This window comes from Corvus moneduloides, chromosome 14 (assembly GCF_009650955.1).
Source record: "Corvus moneduloides isolate bCorMon1 chromosome 14, bCorMon1.pri, whole genome shotgun sequence".
NCBI lineage: Eukaryota > Metazoa > Chordata > Aves > Passeriformes > Corvidae > Corvus > Corvus moneduloides.
Genome location: NC_045489.1, coordinates 13,204,225 through 13,221,582, shown reverse-complemented (window position 1 = coordinate 13,221,582; position 17,358 = coordinate 13,204,225). Strand labels below are relative to the sequence as shown.

The following is a 17,358-nucleotide window of genomic DNA, read 5'->3' as shown; positions in this document are numbered from 1 at the left end:
ATCCCTGCGTCCCTCCATCCCGTCCCTCCATCCCGTCCCTCCGCCGGCCGGGCGGGCTCGCTGCAGTACTCACCGTCCACCGCTAGGCCGCGCCAGCCGCAGGGTTGCTATGGCGACGGCGGCGCTGCTCCCCGCGCATGCGCGGCCCTTGTGGCGGCTTCCGGCGGGCCCGACGCGGCGGCGGGGCCGCGATGGAGCGGTTCGGGCCGGGGCCTGTGAGCGCCGTGCCGGTGGCCGAGTTCAGGCCGTGAGTCCCGGGGCGGCGGGGGAAGGGCCGTGCGGCGGGAGGGCCGGGCGGTGGGGTGCCGGGAAGGCTGCGCGCTGGGCCGCGGCGCGGGGGAGCGCGCCGAGCACCGGCAGCCCGCGGCGGGGCTGCAGCCACGGGGCACCCGGGCAAGAGCGGCCGCGGGGCGGGAGGGGAGCGGCAGCTCGGGCCAGGAGAAGCTGGAGCGGGTGGAGGAAGATGCCCCCGGTTTGCCTTGGTCACGCTGCGTAACCCTGGGCCACCCCGAGTTCCGAGCGTGGCGGCTGCCGGCCCTCAGGGAAACGCGCCGAGCTAGGCTGAGCTTATACACGAATGTTGGGTTTTGCTGCGTAGGGGAGCGATGAGAGTATGTCAATGTAAGAAAAGTATTTGTCAGCAGTGGAGTTTTTAACTTCGGTAATAAGCTGGAGGTCATCTTACTCTTCTATGGGTAAGTGTTGATAGAATGGTTTCTAGTTTCCATAGGGAAATTTTGAATGCAGTTACGCTCTCCACCCTGACAGTCCTTCAGGCAAACGCTAGTAAAGGAAAAGAATTCGAATGTTTTTCTTTTTTTTAAGCTACCTAGTATGCTGCCTAAATATATGGCAGTGCATGAGCAGCAAAAAGTGCTGTTGGCTGCAGTGTAGAAGCTGTGCATGGCTGCACATAATTGTCAGAGGATGAGATCTTTTTTTTTCTTCATTTCCACTTTTTTTTCCAAAGAAAAACACACATATTTGTGTTTCAACGCCCTAAGGACGTCCTTGAATCAGGCAGTCTTTGAAAGTCAGAAGAGTATTGCCTGGCTTACATGTTCACTTCAGCATAAAATAAGGTAGTCAGCCAGGCAGAGTGAGTGAGAACTGGTAGAAGCACACACAAAACCAAGCTGTATGTGGTGTTTTGTAAACACAAAACCTGTTCTAGCAGATCAGGTTCAGGGAGACCCACCCTACCAAGTACTTAAACCTTCATAAGCCCTTTCTTGCTAAAGGTCTTCTAGGTTTAGAAGACCTTTGCCTGTGAAGGTAAAGTTTTAGTGTAGTGGCTGCATGTTCTGAGTGTTGCTACGCTTATTTCAGCTTTCTTAGTTAAAAACTGAGAAATTATTTTTAAGTAGAAGAACAAGACCCAGTAAAAAGGAACTTGGAGTAGTAAGCTGTTAAATTCATTCAATGTACTTCCCTTTCTATCCCAGCCTGCAGGATTCATCATTTTCCTGGACTTGTAGTTACTTTAAAAAAAAAAGGGAACTTGGCAAGTTTTAATGCAGAGTACTGTCATATGACAAATGCATGTGAAACTAATACTAGGCATTTAATAATTATGCAGTAATACACTGATAAACATATTAATATAACCCTCCAGTGTTACAGTGCTTGCAAAGCAGTAACAGGGAAAAATCTAAAGATTGTTTTTAATTTTGTTTGTGAGCTTAGACTGGCAGAATCATTACATTGTTTTGAATAGTGTCATTTTTGTTGCAGCCAGCAAATGCATGCTCCAAGTCTTTATTGCTTCTAAGCAATACAGTTACTCAGTTCTTGAAAAGTAATTGGCTTCTGTTTGGAACAAGTTCTTGTCCTGTTTCAAGCATATATGTTGTGATCTTCTTTTGTGTGTAACTTCTCTTATTTGTTTCAGAAATGAGGGTTCATTAACATCAACTTTAAGAACGCTTCTGTTCTTCACAACTCTAATGATTACATTACCTGTTGGGCTATATTTTTCATCAAAGGCTTATGTATTTGAAGGTAATTCTGTTTCTGCCAATTAGCATTATTATTACAAAAATAGAGGAAAAGCACAATCCTCTAATAGCATCTTTGTTCTTCCTGTTTTGAATATTTGTTTCTGTATACAAAGAAAAGGTCCTCTAATGTCTAATTAGAACAGAAAATCATATAAATGGTCAGTATATCCTTACCTGCCCTGTCTGCAATCCAATATGTGCTGTTTGTTATACAATGGTTTACACGGTACAGAGGTGCATTGTTCCCCTTACCGAAGGGGTATTTAATACCACCCTGCTGCAGACTTTTGTCAGAATCATCAGGGATATGTTTCCTGCAGGTATTGTAAACTAATCATATGTTTGAGACGGAACAATGTTGTTTATGAGGTTTATATTCTGCCTTTTGAAACACATGTGTATTTAAACAAGTTATATGCGATTTCAGATATTGAATGTGGTTGCTTGTAGAGCTTTCTTTTAATTTAAAAAAAAAAAGGAAGAGGGATTTTTGGCTGTTTGTTGAACAAGCATCCGTGTTGTAGTCCTGATTCTACAAGGCTTTAACACTTACCTCGTGCAGTTCTAGGAAGTTATCTCCTTTAGAAGTGGGGAGGAGAAGGGGAGAAAGCAGCTGCTTTTAAGAGCAGTTTATGAGTGTGTAACTGAGTTGTTCAGAGACAATTCTCGTTTGGTGTGTACTGCTGTATGTAGTACATAGAAGGCTCAAAGCTTGTGAAGTCAAGATCCTTTTCAGCTTTTTTTTTTGAGGTGTAGCAAGCTGAGCTTTAACTTTTCTGTGTCAGTTAATGGCAAGATCCATCAACACTGAAAGAATTGAGTTTGTGTTTGCAGGGTGGTGGTTTTGGAGTGCTGTAATGTGTGGGGCTTGTTTGCTTTTGGGGAGACTTTGCTGGTTTTATTTAAAATTAATTAAGGGAAACAATATTTCAGTGTTGGTCTTCTAATATTTGAAGGCTTATTTGAGGTGCATTCATGTACCTTAACTGCTGACATTATTGTTTTACAGTCTAAATACAGAAGGTAATAGTCCTCTAAATTTGATTGTTCTTCTATTGTTTCAGTTGCAAATTAATCATAGAATTCTCCCCCTTCTTCCTCCCACTTCCCTCCCCCATTTTACTGCCCCAGGAAGAGAGTTACACTTAGGAAAAAAGGATGTTGAGGTTTGTTTGGTGCTGGAAGATACTAACAGAAAAAAAGAATGTTGTAGAACTCTAAGCTGTTGACATCAAATCTAGGATATTTAATCTTAAATCTTGAATATTGCTGTGTTGCTTTGTTCCAGAAATAGTTTCAAGGCCTTTAACTATCATGGTGAATTCTTCCCTGTGAATTGTTTTGAGCTCAGACTTTTGATACAGGAGTAAACGTAACTTTAATCTTTAGGGAGAATTGTGACTTGCCATGTCAGAGTTCCTAGCTCATAACTAATATTCTTTACTTTCTTTGTTTTCTCAGGTACCTTGGGAATGTCTGACAGAGACAGCTATTTTTATGCTGCCATAGTTGCTGTAGTCACTGTCCATGTGGTGCTTGCTCTCTTTGTTTATGTAGCCTGGAATGAGGGGTCACGGCAGTGGCGAGAAGGCAAACAGGACTAAAATGAAGATCATTGGTGTCTGGTGTCCAGAGACTGTAAATCAGATTTTTTTGTGAGCTGAAGGAAAAGCGTTCTTCCAAATGTCTAATACACATGCACAAAGAGGAGGCTGATGCCTCAGTTGTGGTTAAAATAAGACTTGTGCTCATCTTGACTGTGTTCTGGTGTTTTCTGTAATGGTGATGGAAGTTGTTCTTTAGCCAGCTTCTACTATGTTGAGCTGAGGAGGCCTTCACCTGCAATTAGAGTGGAATAATTATATAGTTTTGAAAACTCCTGTAGCTACTTTTGCCATGCCTAGCATTTTTCTGGCTTGCTCTGGAAATAATACTGGCATGAAGCAAGCATTACATTTTCAAGGAATTAAATTGCTGCTTAAAAAGCTACATTACTTACTATCCAGCTACAGTGGAAAAGATGGAATTTCACTCTGCTGTGAATACTTTCCTGATTTATATGTGTTGTGGTTTAACTCCAGCCAGCAATTGAGCACCATGCAGCTGCTCACTCACTCTGACCCCTCAGTGGGATGAGTGGGGGAATCAGGAAAGCAAAGCGAGAAAACTCATGGGTTGAGATAAAGACAATTTAATACATAAAGCAAAAGCTGCACAAGTAAGTGTGTTGATTTTCAGTAAAAATTCAAACCATAGCCCCGTGGTAGCTATTATGAAGAAAACTACCTCTATCCCAGCCCAAATGGACACAGTGGGATAGGCATAATTAATCTATATCTGAGTTTAGAAGTAATTTAAAAAGCAGAATTGTTTAGAAACTCAGGTGATGTCTTTCTAATGTGAAGTACAATTTTTTTTTAAAATATATTTTTAACTGCAGTGTAAAATTCAATCTTTAATTTTCTTTTGGGAGGACTGTGGTATTACGCATTGCTCGTCTTTCTCCTCTTCTGCAGTTTATCCTGATGATGCAAAGGAAAGGGCATAGCATATTTTTTTGTATGTCTTTATTCAAGTATGTATCTCCTTGCTATTTGCTGAAGTGTGCAGTTGGATTTCCTGTGGTAAAGCACTGTCAGTAACAGTCATAAGCTGCTGTAATGGCTGATAGGGGAAGAAGCAAGAGAAAACAAGCTGTAGTTGTCTGCAAATGGTGTCCTTTATGAAGCAGAGGGCACAAAAGTGACCACATGGAAAATTGGCATCTTTCTGTAACTACTTACTTGTACATTGTGAAATGATACAATATGTTGATTGTTTTCTTTTTTCCTTGGTTGTGCATAGAACTTCCTGTAGTCAAACCTTAGTGAGATTTTTGTGTTGTAGGATAACATGAATTCCATTCCACTGTTGTGCTGTTGTTAGCAAGCTTTTTAATCTCTGGCTAAAACATTTTTCCTAAAGGTCCAGCAAGGCATAAAACTTTCCTAACCCTGATGATGGTTGTTAAGCTGTTATGCTTGAGGTCATTCTGTTAATTTGAATTTTCCAGTTTATCGTATTCGTTTAGCCTTTCTTGGAAGTTTTTTCCTTAATACAGGGCTTGGCATGGTTTTGGTGCTGCATGTCTGTGGTAAAACTTAAGTATAAATGAGGCAAAAATTGGTTATCTGTGCCCAGTGGCTTGAGAATTATGTCCCCGAGCCTCATTCCTGTCTTGTCCACCCCTGTCCATAAGCACCGTGACACACTAATGCAAGTCAGTTTTTACACTTTGTTTCTGCCATGTTACCTTTTCCCATCCAGAGCCCCATTGTCAGGTTGCTGCTGGCAAACTGGAGAATCATCTCAGAGTACTTGAAGTGCAAAGTCACTTTGTACATGGGCGTATTGGCTTCCTGTTCTCCAGTGTATGAAGTGTATGTTGTGTGTGCTGAACACTTTTTGAATAATGTCTTTAATACTGCACATGTAGAATACAGCTTAAGCAAAAATATAGCCCTGCTCAATACCTTAGCTTTTTTTTTTTTTTTTTTTTTTTAATTAAAGTGGAGAATAAAGGAAGAGTTAACACTTGTGAAATAAAGAAGTTGGAGTTTGTTTGGTATTGGAAGACAGTGGGAGAAAAAATGAATGTTACAGAAGTCAAAGATGTTGACTTCAAGGGGAACACACCTGCCATGCTCTATTAGCTGGGTCCTGTGCTGTGTCTATTTCATGTTTCATGTAGCAGAATCCCTAGACACAAAGTTAATTTCCTAGGAGTAATGGGAAAAGAACTCCTTATTATAACTGTTTAGTTACAAAAATCTGACAAGTTTGGCTTCTGCTGTATGTGCAGGCACTCTTAATGTCTCGGCAGTTGGGGGTAATGAGCTGAGCATTAATCCATCTATTGGAAGATCTTTGAAGAGAATGCTTTGATCCACAACAACATTCCCGGTGAGAAAAGAGGCACCGCCTGAGTCTTCACAGCCAGAGCCAGGTGCTGGTTTGATGTTCCCTGTGCTTCTGAGTGGGAACAGCCCCTCAGGTAAAGGGTGCAATGACAGCAGCCTGTGAAGCGTTGTCCCCCTGCAGCCCAGGGAGGTCCACAGGGAGCATTCTCTTCCCTGCCTCCTTGCCAGCGGTGGGGACCTACACTGGAGCAGTCTGTTCCTGAAGGACTGCACCCACACTAGAGCAGTTTGTGAGGGACTCTGCTGGGGAGGAAGGAGGGCAGGAACAATATGTGAAGAACTGAGCACAACACCCATTCCCTGCCCCTCTGTGCCGCTGGGGGGGGAGGTAGAGAACTTGGGAGTAAAATTGAACCTGGGAAGAAGGGAATGCTGGGGTGAAGGTGTTTTATTTTGCATCACCCTACTCTGGTTTGATGGGTAATAAATAGATTTCCCCTAACCAGGTCTCTTTTTCCCATGATGGTAATTGATGAATGACCTGCCTGTGCTTGTCTCAACGCAGGAGCCTTTTGTTACATTTTTGCTCCCCTCTGCATCTGAGAAAGGGGAGTGATAGCACGATTGTGATGGGCATTTGGTGCCCAACCAGGGTCAAACACACCACATGTAAACTGATAAAAGTTGTAAGCAAATCAGAATTCTTGTTGGTTTGATTTTTTTTATTTTCTATAGAATGGTGATGTAAAACTTTTAACAGTGTAGTACTGTAAAGTGGTACTGTAAGTTTGTTAATTTTACTACTAGGAATGGATTTGAGACAACTCTTAAAAAGACAGCTGGGAAAACTGTCTATGTAAGTGCTTCAGTACTTCACAGTTGCCTCTCACTTAATGGTCCATCATGCGTTTGCATGGGTTGACAATTAGTTTAGCTAAAGCAAGCAATTGTATCTCACAGTGAACAAATACCTTGAGACAGATTGTAGCAGAAATTTTCCAGAACATTTTCCAAGACTGAATAGACAGTGGGGGAATTGAGAAGTGGGAAATCAGTGACTTTTCATTAGTTTTTTGTCTTCTGTACTTGCCACCTCTGTTTTTTTAAATGCCTGCAGGACACTGTGGTGGTGGGTACAGAGCGTGCAGGTGAGTGAGCAGCTTTGGTTTGTGCTTAGGGACGCCTGACTTAACTCATTATTAACTGCCAGCACTGAGTAAGAAGTCTCCAGAGCAAATGGTGATGGTGGTGATCATGCTGTTAACAGGAATTATCATTGATTAAGGTACATGAACTTGAAACAGTCTTTACAGTACACTTGAAACAAAATAAAGCACTGCCTACCTGTATCTTGCATTGTAAGAAAGGACCTAGTAATAACTCTCAACATTAAGAAAAAACCAAAACCCCAAGAAAACAGCCAAACACAAAAACAACAACCGTACCCTCCAGAAGGCCCAAGCTCCTGTGTTATTTTCACACTCAGGCTGATTGCAGGCTGGAGGCTGTGGTTTTGCCGTGCTGCTAGAGCAGCATGACAAACTAGAGGGCAGGCTTTGCTACCTGATCACTGAAGGGCATGGGGAAGGTGTGGTGCTCGAGAAATTATGTTCTCAGTGCATTGGTGAACAGTAAAATGTTTGCTGTTACTGCAGTTTTGGTGGGTTTTAGCCTGCTGTAACTACTGTAGTTAAACTGTGCTTACGCTTCTGACAGCCCGTGCAGCTGGACAGGGTGTGCTGAGAGCCTCAGGCAGGGGTATGGTTGGTAATAGTTCAGATGAGTAAGAGATGGGAAAGCAAAGAGCCCTTAAATAACCAAGTGAGCCACACACGTATTACAAAACACCGTATTTTGAGTATGACAAATGTAGGTAGGGTGCAGCCCATAGGGCAAGAGGAGAAAGGGGTCCTGAGAAGCCAGGGAGTGACTCGGGGAGATGGGATGAGAGCTGGAATGTGCTAGCATGGCTTGATATATGATGGCAGAGCCACCGTATGTTTTGTTTGGAAGTGTTTATTCCACTGTTTTTCAAGGGATTATGTGGAACCATTGGTCTGAAATATTGAATGTAAATCATACAAAACAGTGAGCTAATTCCATTTTAAACTTCCAGCTAAAGTTGTTCTTAGGTTTACAGCTTTGCTCTGTGAGATCTGGGACACATTTATTCACTTTGTCTTGCACAAATCAGCATTGTTACTGACTCTGAGTCATCTCATAGGACATGGTCAAGCCCTTGGAGTGTAAATATTTCTTTAAAAATACCAAAGAGCAACTGCCATTCTAATGTTTCATTAGCTCCAATCAATTGTCCATTTAAGGGAGACACAGAAGCTGTTTGTTTGAAGTTGACAGGGAGCAGAGCTTATTGTGTCCCTGTAAGAGGAGGCCCTCAGGTGCTTGAATGGGGCTTGCAAGAAGAAATTGCTGTATGATTCAGGGCCGCCACAGTCATTCTCTCATCTGAAGATACACCAGTGTCTGAATTTCTGAGCCATTGGCATAGAACTTGAGTCTCTTTGTTAGGTGAAACACAGTGTTGTGTGACAATGCTGAGCTGTAGTTGTAAGACAGGAAATGGAGGTAGACTTTTGGGACTTGAGCTCTGTTTGAACCTAAGGCAGTAAGAAAAAGGATGGGGAAAATGCATGTGGATTCCTGTAGAAAGCAGTTTTTTTAGCTGCTGGTCTCCAAGTTCTGAAACCGCGAGACAGACCCAGTCGAGGTCCTGCTTCAAAAGGCAGGGATACTGACTGGGAAGCTTTGTGGAGAAGGATGCCCAGGGTGAAGAGCTAGGAAAGTTGAGTAGTTAATTTGGTGACTGGCTGGCTGAATGCCTGGGATGGAGTTTTTTTGGTGCTGGTTTGCTGTCACACTTCACAACCCTTTTGTCCTACCAGCTTTGGACGGGATGTTCTTGCTGAGATGATTCCCCTGTGTGCCCACTGTTTGGAGGGGTGATGAGGTGCTTACCTGCAACTGTGCTCTTAAAACAGTACAAACTGCTCACAGGCCTGCAAAAAAAGCTGTTGCTGCTTTTAGTTGGCACATGAGACACTGTGGTTTAATAGTTTTAGTGGAAATGGCCCAGGGCGTAGGCACAGGGGGTATGTTATTAATTAAAACTGTTTTTAATTGAAGAATGATTTATGAGTGAGACTAATAGCAGTCAGAGATTAAGAACAAACACTGCTGTGGGTGTGGGCCCATGCTTCAGGCACCATGGAGAAGACATTTAATACCTTTGCAGTTCTTCATCCTCAAGATGCAGTTTCTCTTAGCATGCTTGAGTCATTAATATAGTTCTGCTAATGTTAGAGATCAACTGGAAATTTGTCTTCACAGCTGGAATGCTGCTCATTTCAAGGGAATGAGTCTTTGATGGGTAGGTGGTTTTGTGTCTGACAGAGAAGATGGAAGAATCCACTTTGCTCTCAAACCATGTCACACTTTGAGCCCCTTCCTAGAATAATTCCTACAGAATTAGCAAGTGTTGGCTGATTCTTAATGTGAAGCATTATGATAGAGCATAGTTTCCTTTACAAACTTGTGTTATGTCTGCAATACCATGTTTTTTTCTTCAGAGTAAAGTATGTCCTCACCAAAAAATCCAAACTGCAGGTGATTCTGATGATTTGGGTGTTGGAACTGTTTTGATGGCTGTTTGTGTTAGGTGCAGCTACCTGTGTTTAAATGTGGAATGGCTGTAGCTCATCACCTGCAGGTTTTGCCTAGTATCCCTGAGACGGGTGGACACCAAATCCTGTGTTTAATAGAGGTGCCTCTGCTGGCCTTATTGCTTAGGGGCTTTAAGGCAGCTCCCATTTTTACTAAGTGAAAACTGGACCTTGGGTTTTATATTTGAATTATAATGGCCTTTTTCTATATGGTAATGGCTGACTGATCATTAAGCCAGTTCCTTTATTGCTATCTAGCATTCATTTCTAACCTGTTACAGTTCTGCAGACAGCAGCAAGTTACTCCTTTTAGTACTTCTTCCTCTCTACCTCTCCTTGTTAAGTGCTTTCCATGGAAGCAAATCTTTCCTGTAGTGTGATATCTCGTGTGATCCCTAGTTAAGATTGTTGAACTTTGTAAGGCGAGATAAGGTTTTTTTAACACTTGGTGGGTATTTTGCTTTCCTACCCATGTATTTTCAGAGTTGTTTGTTCTATCAGCTCTGATACTTAAAGCATGAAGAGGAAATAGTTTCCAGTTTTGTAGACAATTCCTGTATCAGTTATCTGTCATGGGCCTTTGGGAGGTGCAATTAGCAACACCAAAATAGCAGCACATTTCTGTGTTGTCAAATGCTTATTAGGTTCAGAACAGTCCAACTCTGCAGTCAAATGTTTTATTTAAGCATATTACAGGACTTGAGGACATGTAAGTGCACTGAGTAGCATTGGCAGTGGGATCCAGGCTGCTTTCACTTCTCCAGCCCTAAAAGAAAGCTACACTGAGCCTTTTGGTAAGGAAATCTTAAGAGACCCTCTCAGGAATATATGATGGATGCGGCTCTTCAAGATGCCTGCCCATGCCAAAATGCTGTGTTTGCTTTATATCAAGCTTATGCAAGGGATTAATTTGGAAGCAGAGCTGCGTGGCTTGTGAACTTTCTACCACAGGTCAGCTGTGCTCTAACTGCAGGGTCCAAATTGCAATTTGATGGGATAAATGATTTTTGCATGTTTTTTATGGACTTTGTTCAAAAAGCAAACAGGTAATTCATCTCAGCCAGTAATTCTGCAGAGCACCAGAACAAATTTGGTACAGTTCTAGTCAGTTAAAGAGGAAACAATGCAATAATGTGTCGAATTACATAAGCATGAGTTCAGTTGATCACATCTGTATATGGATATAACACATGAACTGATTGACCAGTAAAGCTGACAGAGTAATTTATTTTGTGTTGTCTCCTTGAATTCTGACAAGACAGTTTTCTTTCAGTTCAAACTTGGCAGTTTGCTCCTCTCAGAGATTCCTGTACAGACTGATTGACCAGTAAGAGGAATTGATGTGTTTGTAGAAGCCAGTGTGCTCCAGATTCCTGTGAAGAGCAGGTGAGGCTTTACATTGTAAGGGAAGTGCCCTTGCCTGCAATCCTGGCTTTTGGAGAATTAACAAGGACTGGTCCCAAATCAGATGATAATTGAAATGCAGAAAATGAGGTATTGGAGGTAACTGTGCCAGGACTGCTATGGTTTGGATGGGTAAGAAGACTATCCATCAGTAACAGGATATCAACTGACTCTTCTTTTTCTCATTTGCATTCCTAGCACTGGGAAATCAGTATAAAGCCATCATTTACTCTTAACAGTCTTTGAAAAACACAATCTGTCTGTAATATTTCCTCAGGAAAAAAATTCTGCTTTAAACTAGGCTTTTAAGACTTGGTACAAATTTAAGCTGCTTTAGCCAAAAAAGGAGCTTTTGGATAAAACTGGTGGTAGTGTTGATGGATTTTTCTCTCCAGAATACACTGCATATTCCTTCTGTGCTAAAAACAAAGGTGAATATCAAAAATACTTTATGTGGCGGCATGTTACAATATCCAGATACCACTTGCCTTGCATGTGCTGCCTGCTCTTCTTGCCTCTATTGCCAAAGAACAAGGTAGGATCCAGCTGCACTCAGTCTTATGAGCACACAGGGAGAGCTGGTTGCTGTCCCAAAGAGGTCACCGTACAACAAGATCCGTCTGGCTAAAGGGGTATTGCCAGCAAACACAGCAAATGTGTCCAGGTGGAAGTAGAGAGGTGTTTAGTGCAGTTAGTACAGGATAACTCCTGGAGTCATTGGACCTGGCCTTGGAGCTATGGCACATCTACCCTCAAAGAGGTAAAGAGATTCACTTTGCTTGTTATGGCAGGTCGCAGGGTCAGAACTGCAGGGCAGGTGGGGGAAGGGACTGGAACTTGAGTTTTTTACCCACTGCTCTGCCAGCAATATCTGCCATTCACTACCACCCATCCACAGGGATTTTCTAGGGATTGTTTCTGGTGAGAACTTGAATCAGTGGATACCTGGACTTTTACCTAATTTTACATAGCTTGACACTCTCGTCAAAGTCTGCAGACATTGTAGCCCATGCTTTCTTTCCTTGTGAGTTCTTCTGAATGTTCCCTTAAACCCCTGTTTCCTCACTTTTTTGCCATTGTTCAGGTGGCTTTAGACTTTTCTGGGCTTCTTTCAGGTATACCTTTTCCCTACCTTATCATTTCCTTCCACATCTAAAATCTTAAAGTAATAAAAAAGGCTCATTGAAATTTGCACACCACTGAAGGATGGTGCTGTACTACAACGGTGCCATTTCAATGGTGTTAGTGCGGGGCTTTTGTCCTGCTTCACACTTCAAGAGGACATCCCTTCATTTGCCCACAAGGTTCAGCTGGGAATGAGTTCAGTGGTCAGGATGCAGAATATGCATGTGGTGTTATCCAGGCTAAGGCTTGGCATGAGACTGGAAAAATACAGCAGTGAGCAAATGATAAAGGAATTAAACTAATATACAGACCCTATTTTTTCATGTATGCCTTGGGGTATGTGCACATCTTAGTCTTAGCTCTAAGCAGTGTATTGTTTGGGAAAGTACATTCAAGCATGACTAATCTGCATTTGTCTCCCTCTCCCAAAACATTGTTTCATTTGAAATGTTTTATTTCTCTGTATTTAAAGAATATTCTTTCATGATGCAAAAGCTATTTTTCATTTTTCTAGAACAATTTGTTGAAGTGTTTCTATTAATCTTTCTATTATTTAAGCACTTCTATCTGCAATACACAATAGAAACAAATGAATTGATTTTTTTTGAGACAAGCTTGCTTTTTATCCTACAGAAACGATGACTCATGAGATTCATCCAACCCTCATCTGTATTCCTCCCCCAGCTAATAAGTTAAATGTGAGTTTTGTGTTTGTATTAAAAGACAGCCTGTGCGTACCTCACCAGGGAGCTTGTTTGAACATGGAGTTCACGAGAGGAAAATTCCTTGCCACAGTAAAACTGCTTCATTGGGCATTAAGCAGCTTTGCAAAGTTTGCTCCCTAAGTAAAGAAAACAGCATTAGATTTAATTAATTGCTCACACTTACAGTGATCCTGGTCCGGCGTGCTTGTAAGTCTTCATGATGATGCCAGAAGGTTTGTGGTTCTGATACATGAAGAGACTGCAGAAGGCAGAGACCTGTAATGCTTTGTCTTTGGGCTTGTTAATCCTGCAGATGGAAACTATCAGGATGTGTAAGAGTCTACACTGATCTAGGATAAAAACACACTTTATTTTCATTCTGAAACAGTCTTGCAAATGGTTGTGCTGGTCTCACTAAGAAGGGAGTGTGGAGGATGGGGATGGGTGCAGGTATTTGTTGTCAGTGTACCTGCTGAAGTCCCATGTGGCGAGGAGACACCCTTAGCTGAAGCTGACTCCACATTAATGCAGAGAAGCTTGTTTAAAGCTAAAATGAGGTATGGCCTTGCAGCTCCACGGTGTGGATAGACCACGGGGTTTAGCTGGGAGGAAGTAGAGCCTTATCAGTACGGTTCACTGCATGAAAAATAGCCCATTTTTCTGCAAAGCTGTGGATTTTGCATTGGACTTTTTTAACTGAGCAAAGTCTTCTGGGCATCCAAGGACTTCTTTTTTGTGAAATCTGGAGAGGTATTACAAAAGAAGAAGCTTTCCAGAAAGAAATTTACACTCTGTACATCAACCTGTTCCTGTTTGGACACTGCACACAAAACACTGCCTTTCAGATGTTGGCATAACTGGTACTTAACTAAGGAAAGACTGATGAGATTGATTTTCTATAAAAGATAAAAACTTCACACATAACTATCTCCTCCCTTTGCCTTTCCCTAGGGTGGAGGGATGGGCTGTAATTGCAGAGGCTGCACAATAGATAATGTCTATTCTCTTTGCCAGCCAGAGCTAAAAGCCTTTTTCTGTATAAATCTAAAGCCAGACTATCTATGGATTCCTGTTAAAAGGGTTTTTGAGATTTTGCAGCACTTCTGTTTTCTTGGAACTCTCCAAAGCAAGTATGCTTCTGTGAATGGAGTTCTTGATAGGTGAACCTGCAGAAGAGCAAGTGCCTGTGATCTGTACAGCAAAGGTTTAAGAGAACATACATCTGCAAAAATGAAAGATGAAAGCAACCTAGACCATTAATTTCACGTTTTCTAATGGAGAAAAACACTTTGAGCAGATACAGCATGTGGAAGGAAGAAGAAAAACACCACCATTGGCAGAATTGGGAAGTTGAACTATGTGTTGAAGCTCAGAGTTTGAAGGCTCCAGAGGGTAATTCACACTCCTGCCTTACAACTCAGTCAGAATTATGGCTGCAAGTGCAGTGAGCACCAAAAGCTTATGAGAGAATTCTGCCAAAAATATGCTGGGCAGCTCTGTGAGTAGGCAAGGAATGTCTTTAGTTTGACAGGTAATATTTACTTTCTCCCATCCTATCTCCAGACAGCTGCAAGAGAAAAGTACTGTGATTCACTGCAGGCCAGTAGGCCAAGAGAGATTTTTACATTTCTCTGACAAGAGTGGATTTCAGTTGGCTTCAGTGGACACGGTTTCATGGACACTAGCACCAGGACTGACCCAAGTGCAAGTCAGGCGGGGTTTTCTTTTGGGTGGATTTCCCTTGGCTGGTATTGACAGCTTTCCTTAATTTGATTTTCATAAACGATGTGTTGGTTTGACATAGTCCTGTGCATGAGCTGAATGTAGTATTCCAAATTTAAGATTGCAAGGTAAACAAATTGCCAATGCAAAAGGCAGTCTTAGAGACTTCCAAAGGCTTCTCATGATAAAAGTAATTTCAAAGTAAAAATCTGTGTGCTGAAAAATATTTAATTTCACAGAAAAGTAATTTAAGCAGCATGTATTTTGCAGTTTGATGGTTTCCATATAACACAGTATTAGTTTTCGATTTTCATTTGTAGGTGTCTGCTCATTAAGCAAGATCTTCCTTACAAAGTATAGGGGCTGTTTAAATGCTTTAGGGGATGAGTATATTTATTATGAGCTGATAATCCTTGTAACTTGTTACATTAAAATATAAATGGATTATATTCTGATGAGAAGCATGAAAGTGATTACTAAACTGTGGAAATAAATGTGCTAGAACCCTAAATAGTGTAATAATCCTCTAAGGGGAAATTGCACCTCATTCATTTATAATGGTATTGTGATTGGCTTTGTTTTAGTCCAACTTTTGAGTCAATGCCTCCATGAAATTCTCATGACTTGCCTTCCAAAATGACATCAAAGATGAAAGGAGAAAAACAGTCTTGACAAAACCAGGTCACTACATCAACAAGAGCAGAGTGGGCTGAGCAGCTCTGCTTCCTAAATCAAAGCCTTGCTGCAGGAGCACTGCTGTGCTCCCATTAGTGTGTCACAAGTGCTGTTCTCTGCAGTGAGGGACCAAAAAGTGTCACAACTGCAGAAAAAGGGCTGAAGGCTTTGGCCAAAGCCTGGTGCCTGTCTCGTCAGAGCGCTGCTATGCTGAGATGAGGATGTGGAGGTCCTCAAGGTATCCCTTTTGGGGGATGTCCTGGTCCCAGCTATACTTTGTAGCCAGGAATGCACAAGGAATGAGGGGGAGTAGTGAGTCCTTTGTGCCTAAATCAAGCAAAAATCCCAGCAAGGGTTCTGAGGTGTTCTGCCAGCCCTGTCCTTCCAGAAAAGCAGAGGTCCTTTCATAGTCTTGGCTAAACTCCCAGGTCTGGGAGAGACTAAGGGTCTTCTAAAGGATACAAATCTGGACTGTGAGAGAAATTTATGGGCCAGAAGCCCATCTCAGTCTGCCTTCAGAGCAAGGAACTTTCAAGAAACCATCATCTCCCTCTCCTGCATCAGTTCCTGCGTATCCCCAGAAGACCTGTCCATCGAGAGACAGAGAGGGGAATTTGAATACGCACACAGGGCCATGCAGGCTGTTTTGAAATTGCCATTTGGTCAAAATAACTCCATGTACAGTTTGGCTGTCTGCAGTGGTGGGGTGGGACCTAGAGTACACTCAGGAACAGGACTCTCCTCCTGGATCCTGTGTGGCTGTATCCTCCAGACTTTTTTTGTAAAGGGCCAATATAGTGTCTATAGCCAAAACTTAACGAGATAATTATAGCTGGCAGGGCTTGGTAATTAATGTCTAGTACAACCTACTGTAACATACTGCTGCTTTTACATGTGTTTTGTGCAAAGTGGGAGTGCTGAGGCGTGCTCGTTTGCTGCTGTCTGATGGGGAGAGGGTGACAAATCCTCCAGGAAGAAGGAAATGTGCTTCCCATCTTTTGGGATTTTAATTAAATTAACTGCAGTGGCAGAAATGGCAAAGTGCCAGCGTTTCTCTTGTCACTGAGCAAGCACTTGCAGAGAGGCAGCCTGGGCACAGGAGGCTCATACAGGTGTCTGTGTTCAAGAACAGCATCTGTTCTGGCTAACAAGCCTCGCTCTGCGTTGCTGATTCACTTACTGAAGAAGAGACCTTCACCTGTGTCTGTGACCATGTGGGTGCAAGGGTTTGGTGTTCCCACGTGAGTAGCAGCAGGAGCACATGGTCTCTGGCAGGTTTCACTAAAGCCATCTAACAGCATATGCAGCAAGTGCTAATGAAAGCCACATGGCATAAGCTTTGCTCTTTCTATGGAATACCTCAGAGAAGATTTAGCAGAAGCAAAGACCTATTCTGGGGCTTGGAATGTCACGCTGTGCAATGTCTCCTAATGCAGCTACTACTGCCTGCTGAAACCTGGAGTCTGCTCCTGCACTTGAGATCCAGAGTTTCCCTGGCTGCACCTTGTTGGTAGAGACATCCCAGTTTCCAGGTGATGTAGCTCACAGAGGGGTTCAGATCAGCTGCCTCTCCCCACAGACTTCTCTTGACACCTTGCAAGTGCTGCAGGGGCATGGAGAGGAGGCACCTGGGCATATGTGGGTCCATGTCTCAGGGGAGGCTGTGACAGTACAAAGCAAATGCCGTGCACAAGCTGCATCTGCCCTGATCCAACAGGTCATCCAGAGGAGGAAACTGGGGGAGGAAAAGAGAAACTTACTTTTTTTAATGTTAGGAAGGCTTGCCTATTTTTACCTCCATGCAAAATAGATGACTTCTATCACCTGGGACTTCTCTGTGTAGGATTTTGAGCAGAACAAGCTAATAATGACTGTGTCTCATTGGGATTTAAAATGGAATTCTTGCTTCTTGGTGTAAATAGAAGGTGATAGCGTAGCATGTAGGAGGTCTTTAATCTTCTAGATTTATTACATTTTGTAGGCTTATAATTTTTTTTAAAGCTTTTTGTTTCATCTTGAGCACTGACAGAGGCAAGCAGGTAACTGAGGGTACACACACAGCATTTTGATGGGACTTTTTCCTGAATTCATCTGAAGCCAAGCCCCCTGTGACCAGAGCCCCACCCTCTCATCTGCATTTCATAAGGGT

The 17,358-nt window shown here is 42.5% G+C and overlaps 1 protein-coding gene across 1 annotated transcript; it reads left to right on the top strand.

The window, feature by feature from the left end:
* The first annotated feature begins 122 nt into the window (after positions 1 to 122).
* On the top strand, positions 123 to 5,581 carry VMA21 (vacuolar ATPase assembly factor VMA21). The gene is made up of 3 exons (XM_032124051.1): positions 123 to 247; positions 1,892 to 2,001; positions 3,462 to 5,581. The coding sequence occupies exons 1-3, from the start codon at positions 138 to 140 to the stop codon at positions 3,602 to 3,604; spliced, it is 363 nt and encodes a 120-aa protein (XP_031979942.1). The 5' UTR covers positions 123 to 137; the 3' UTR covers positions 3,605 to 5,581.
* Positions 5,582 to 17,358: the final 11,777 nt, after the last annotated feature.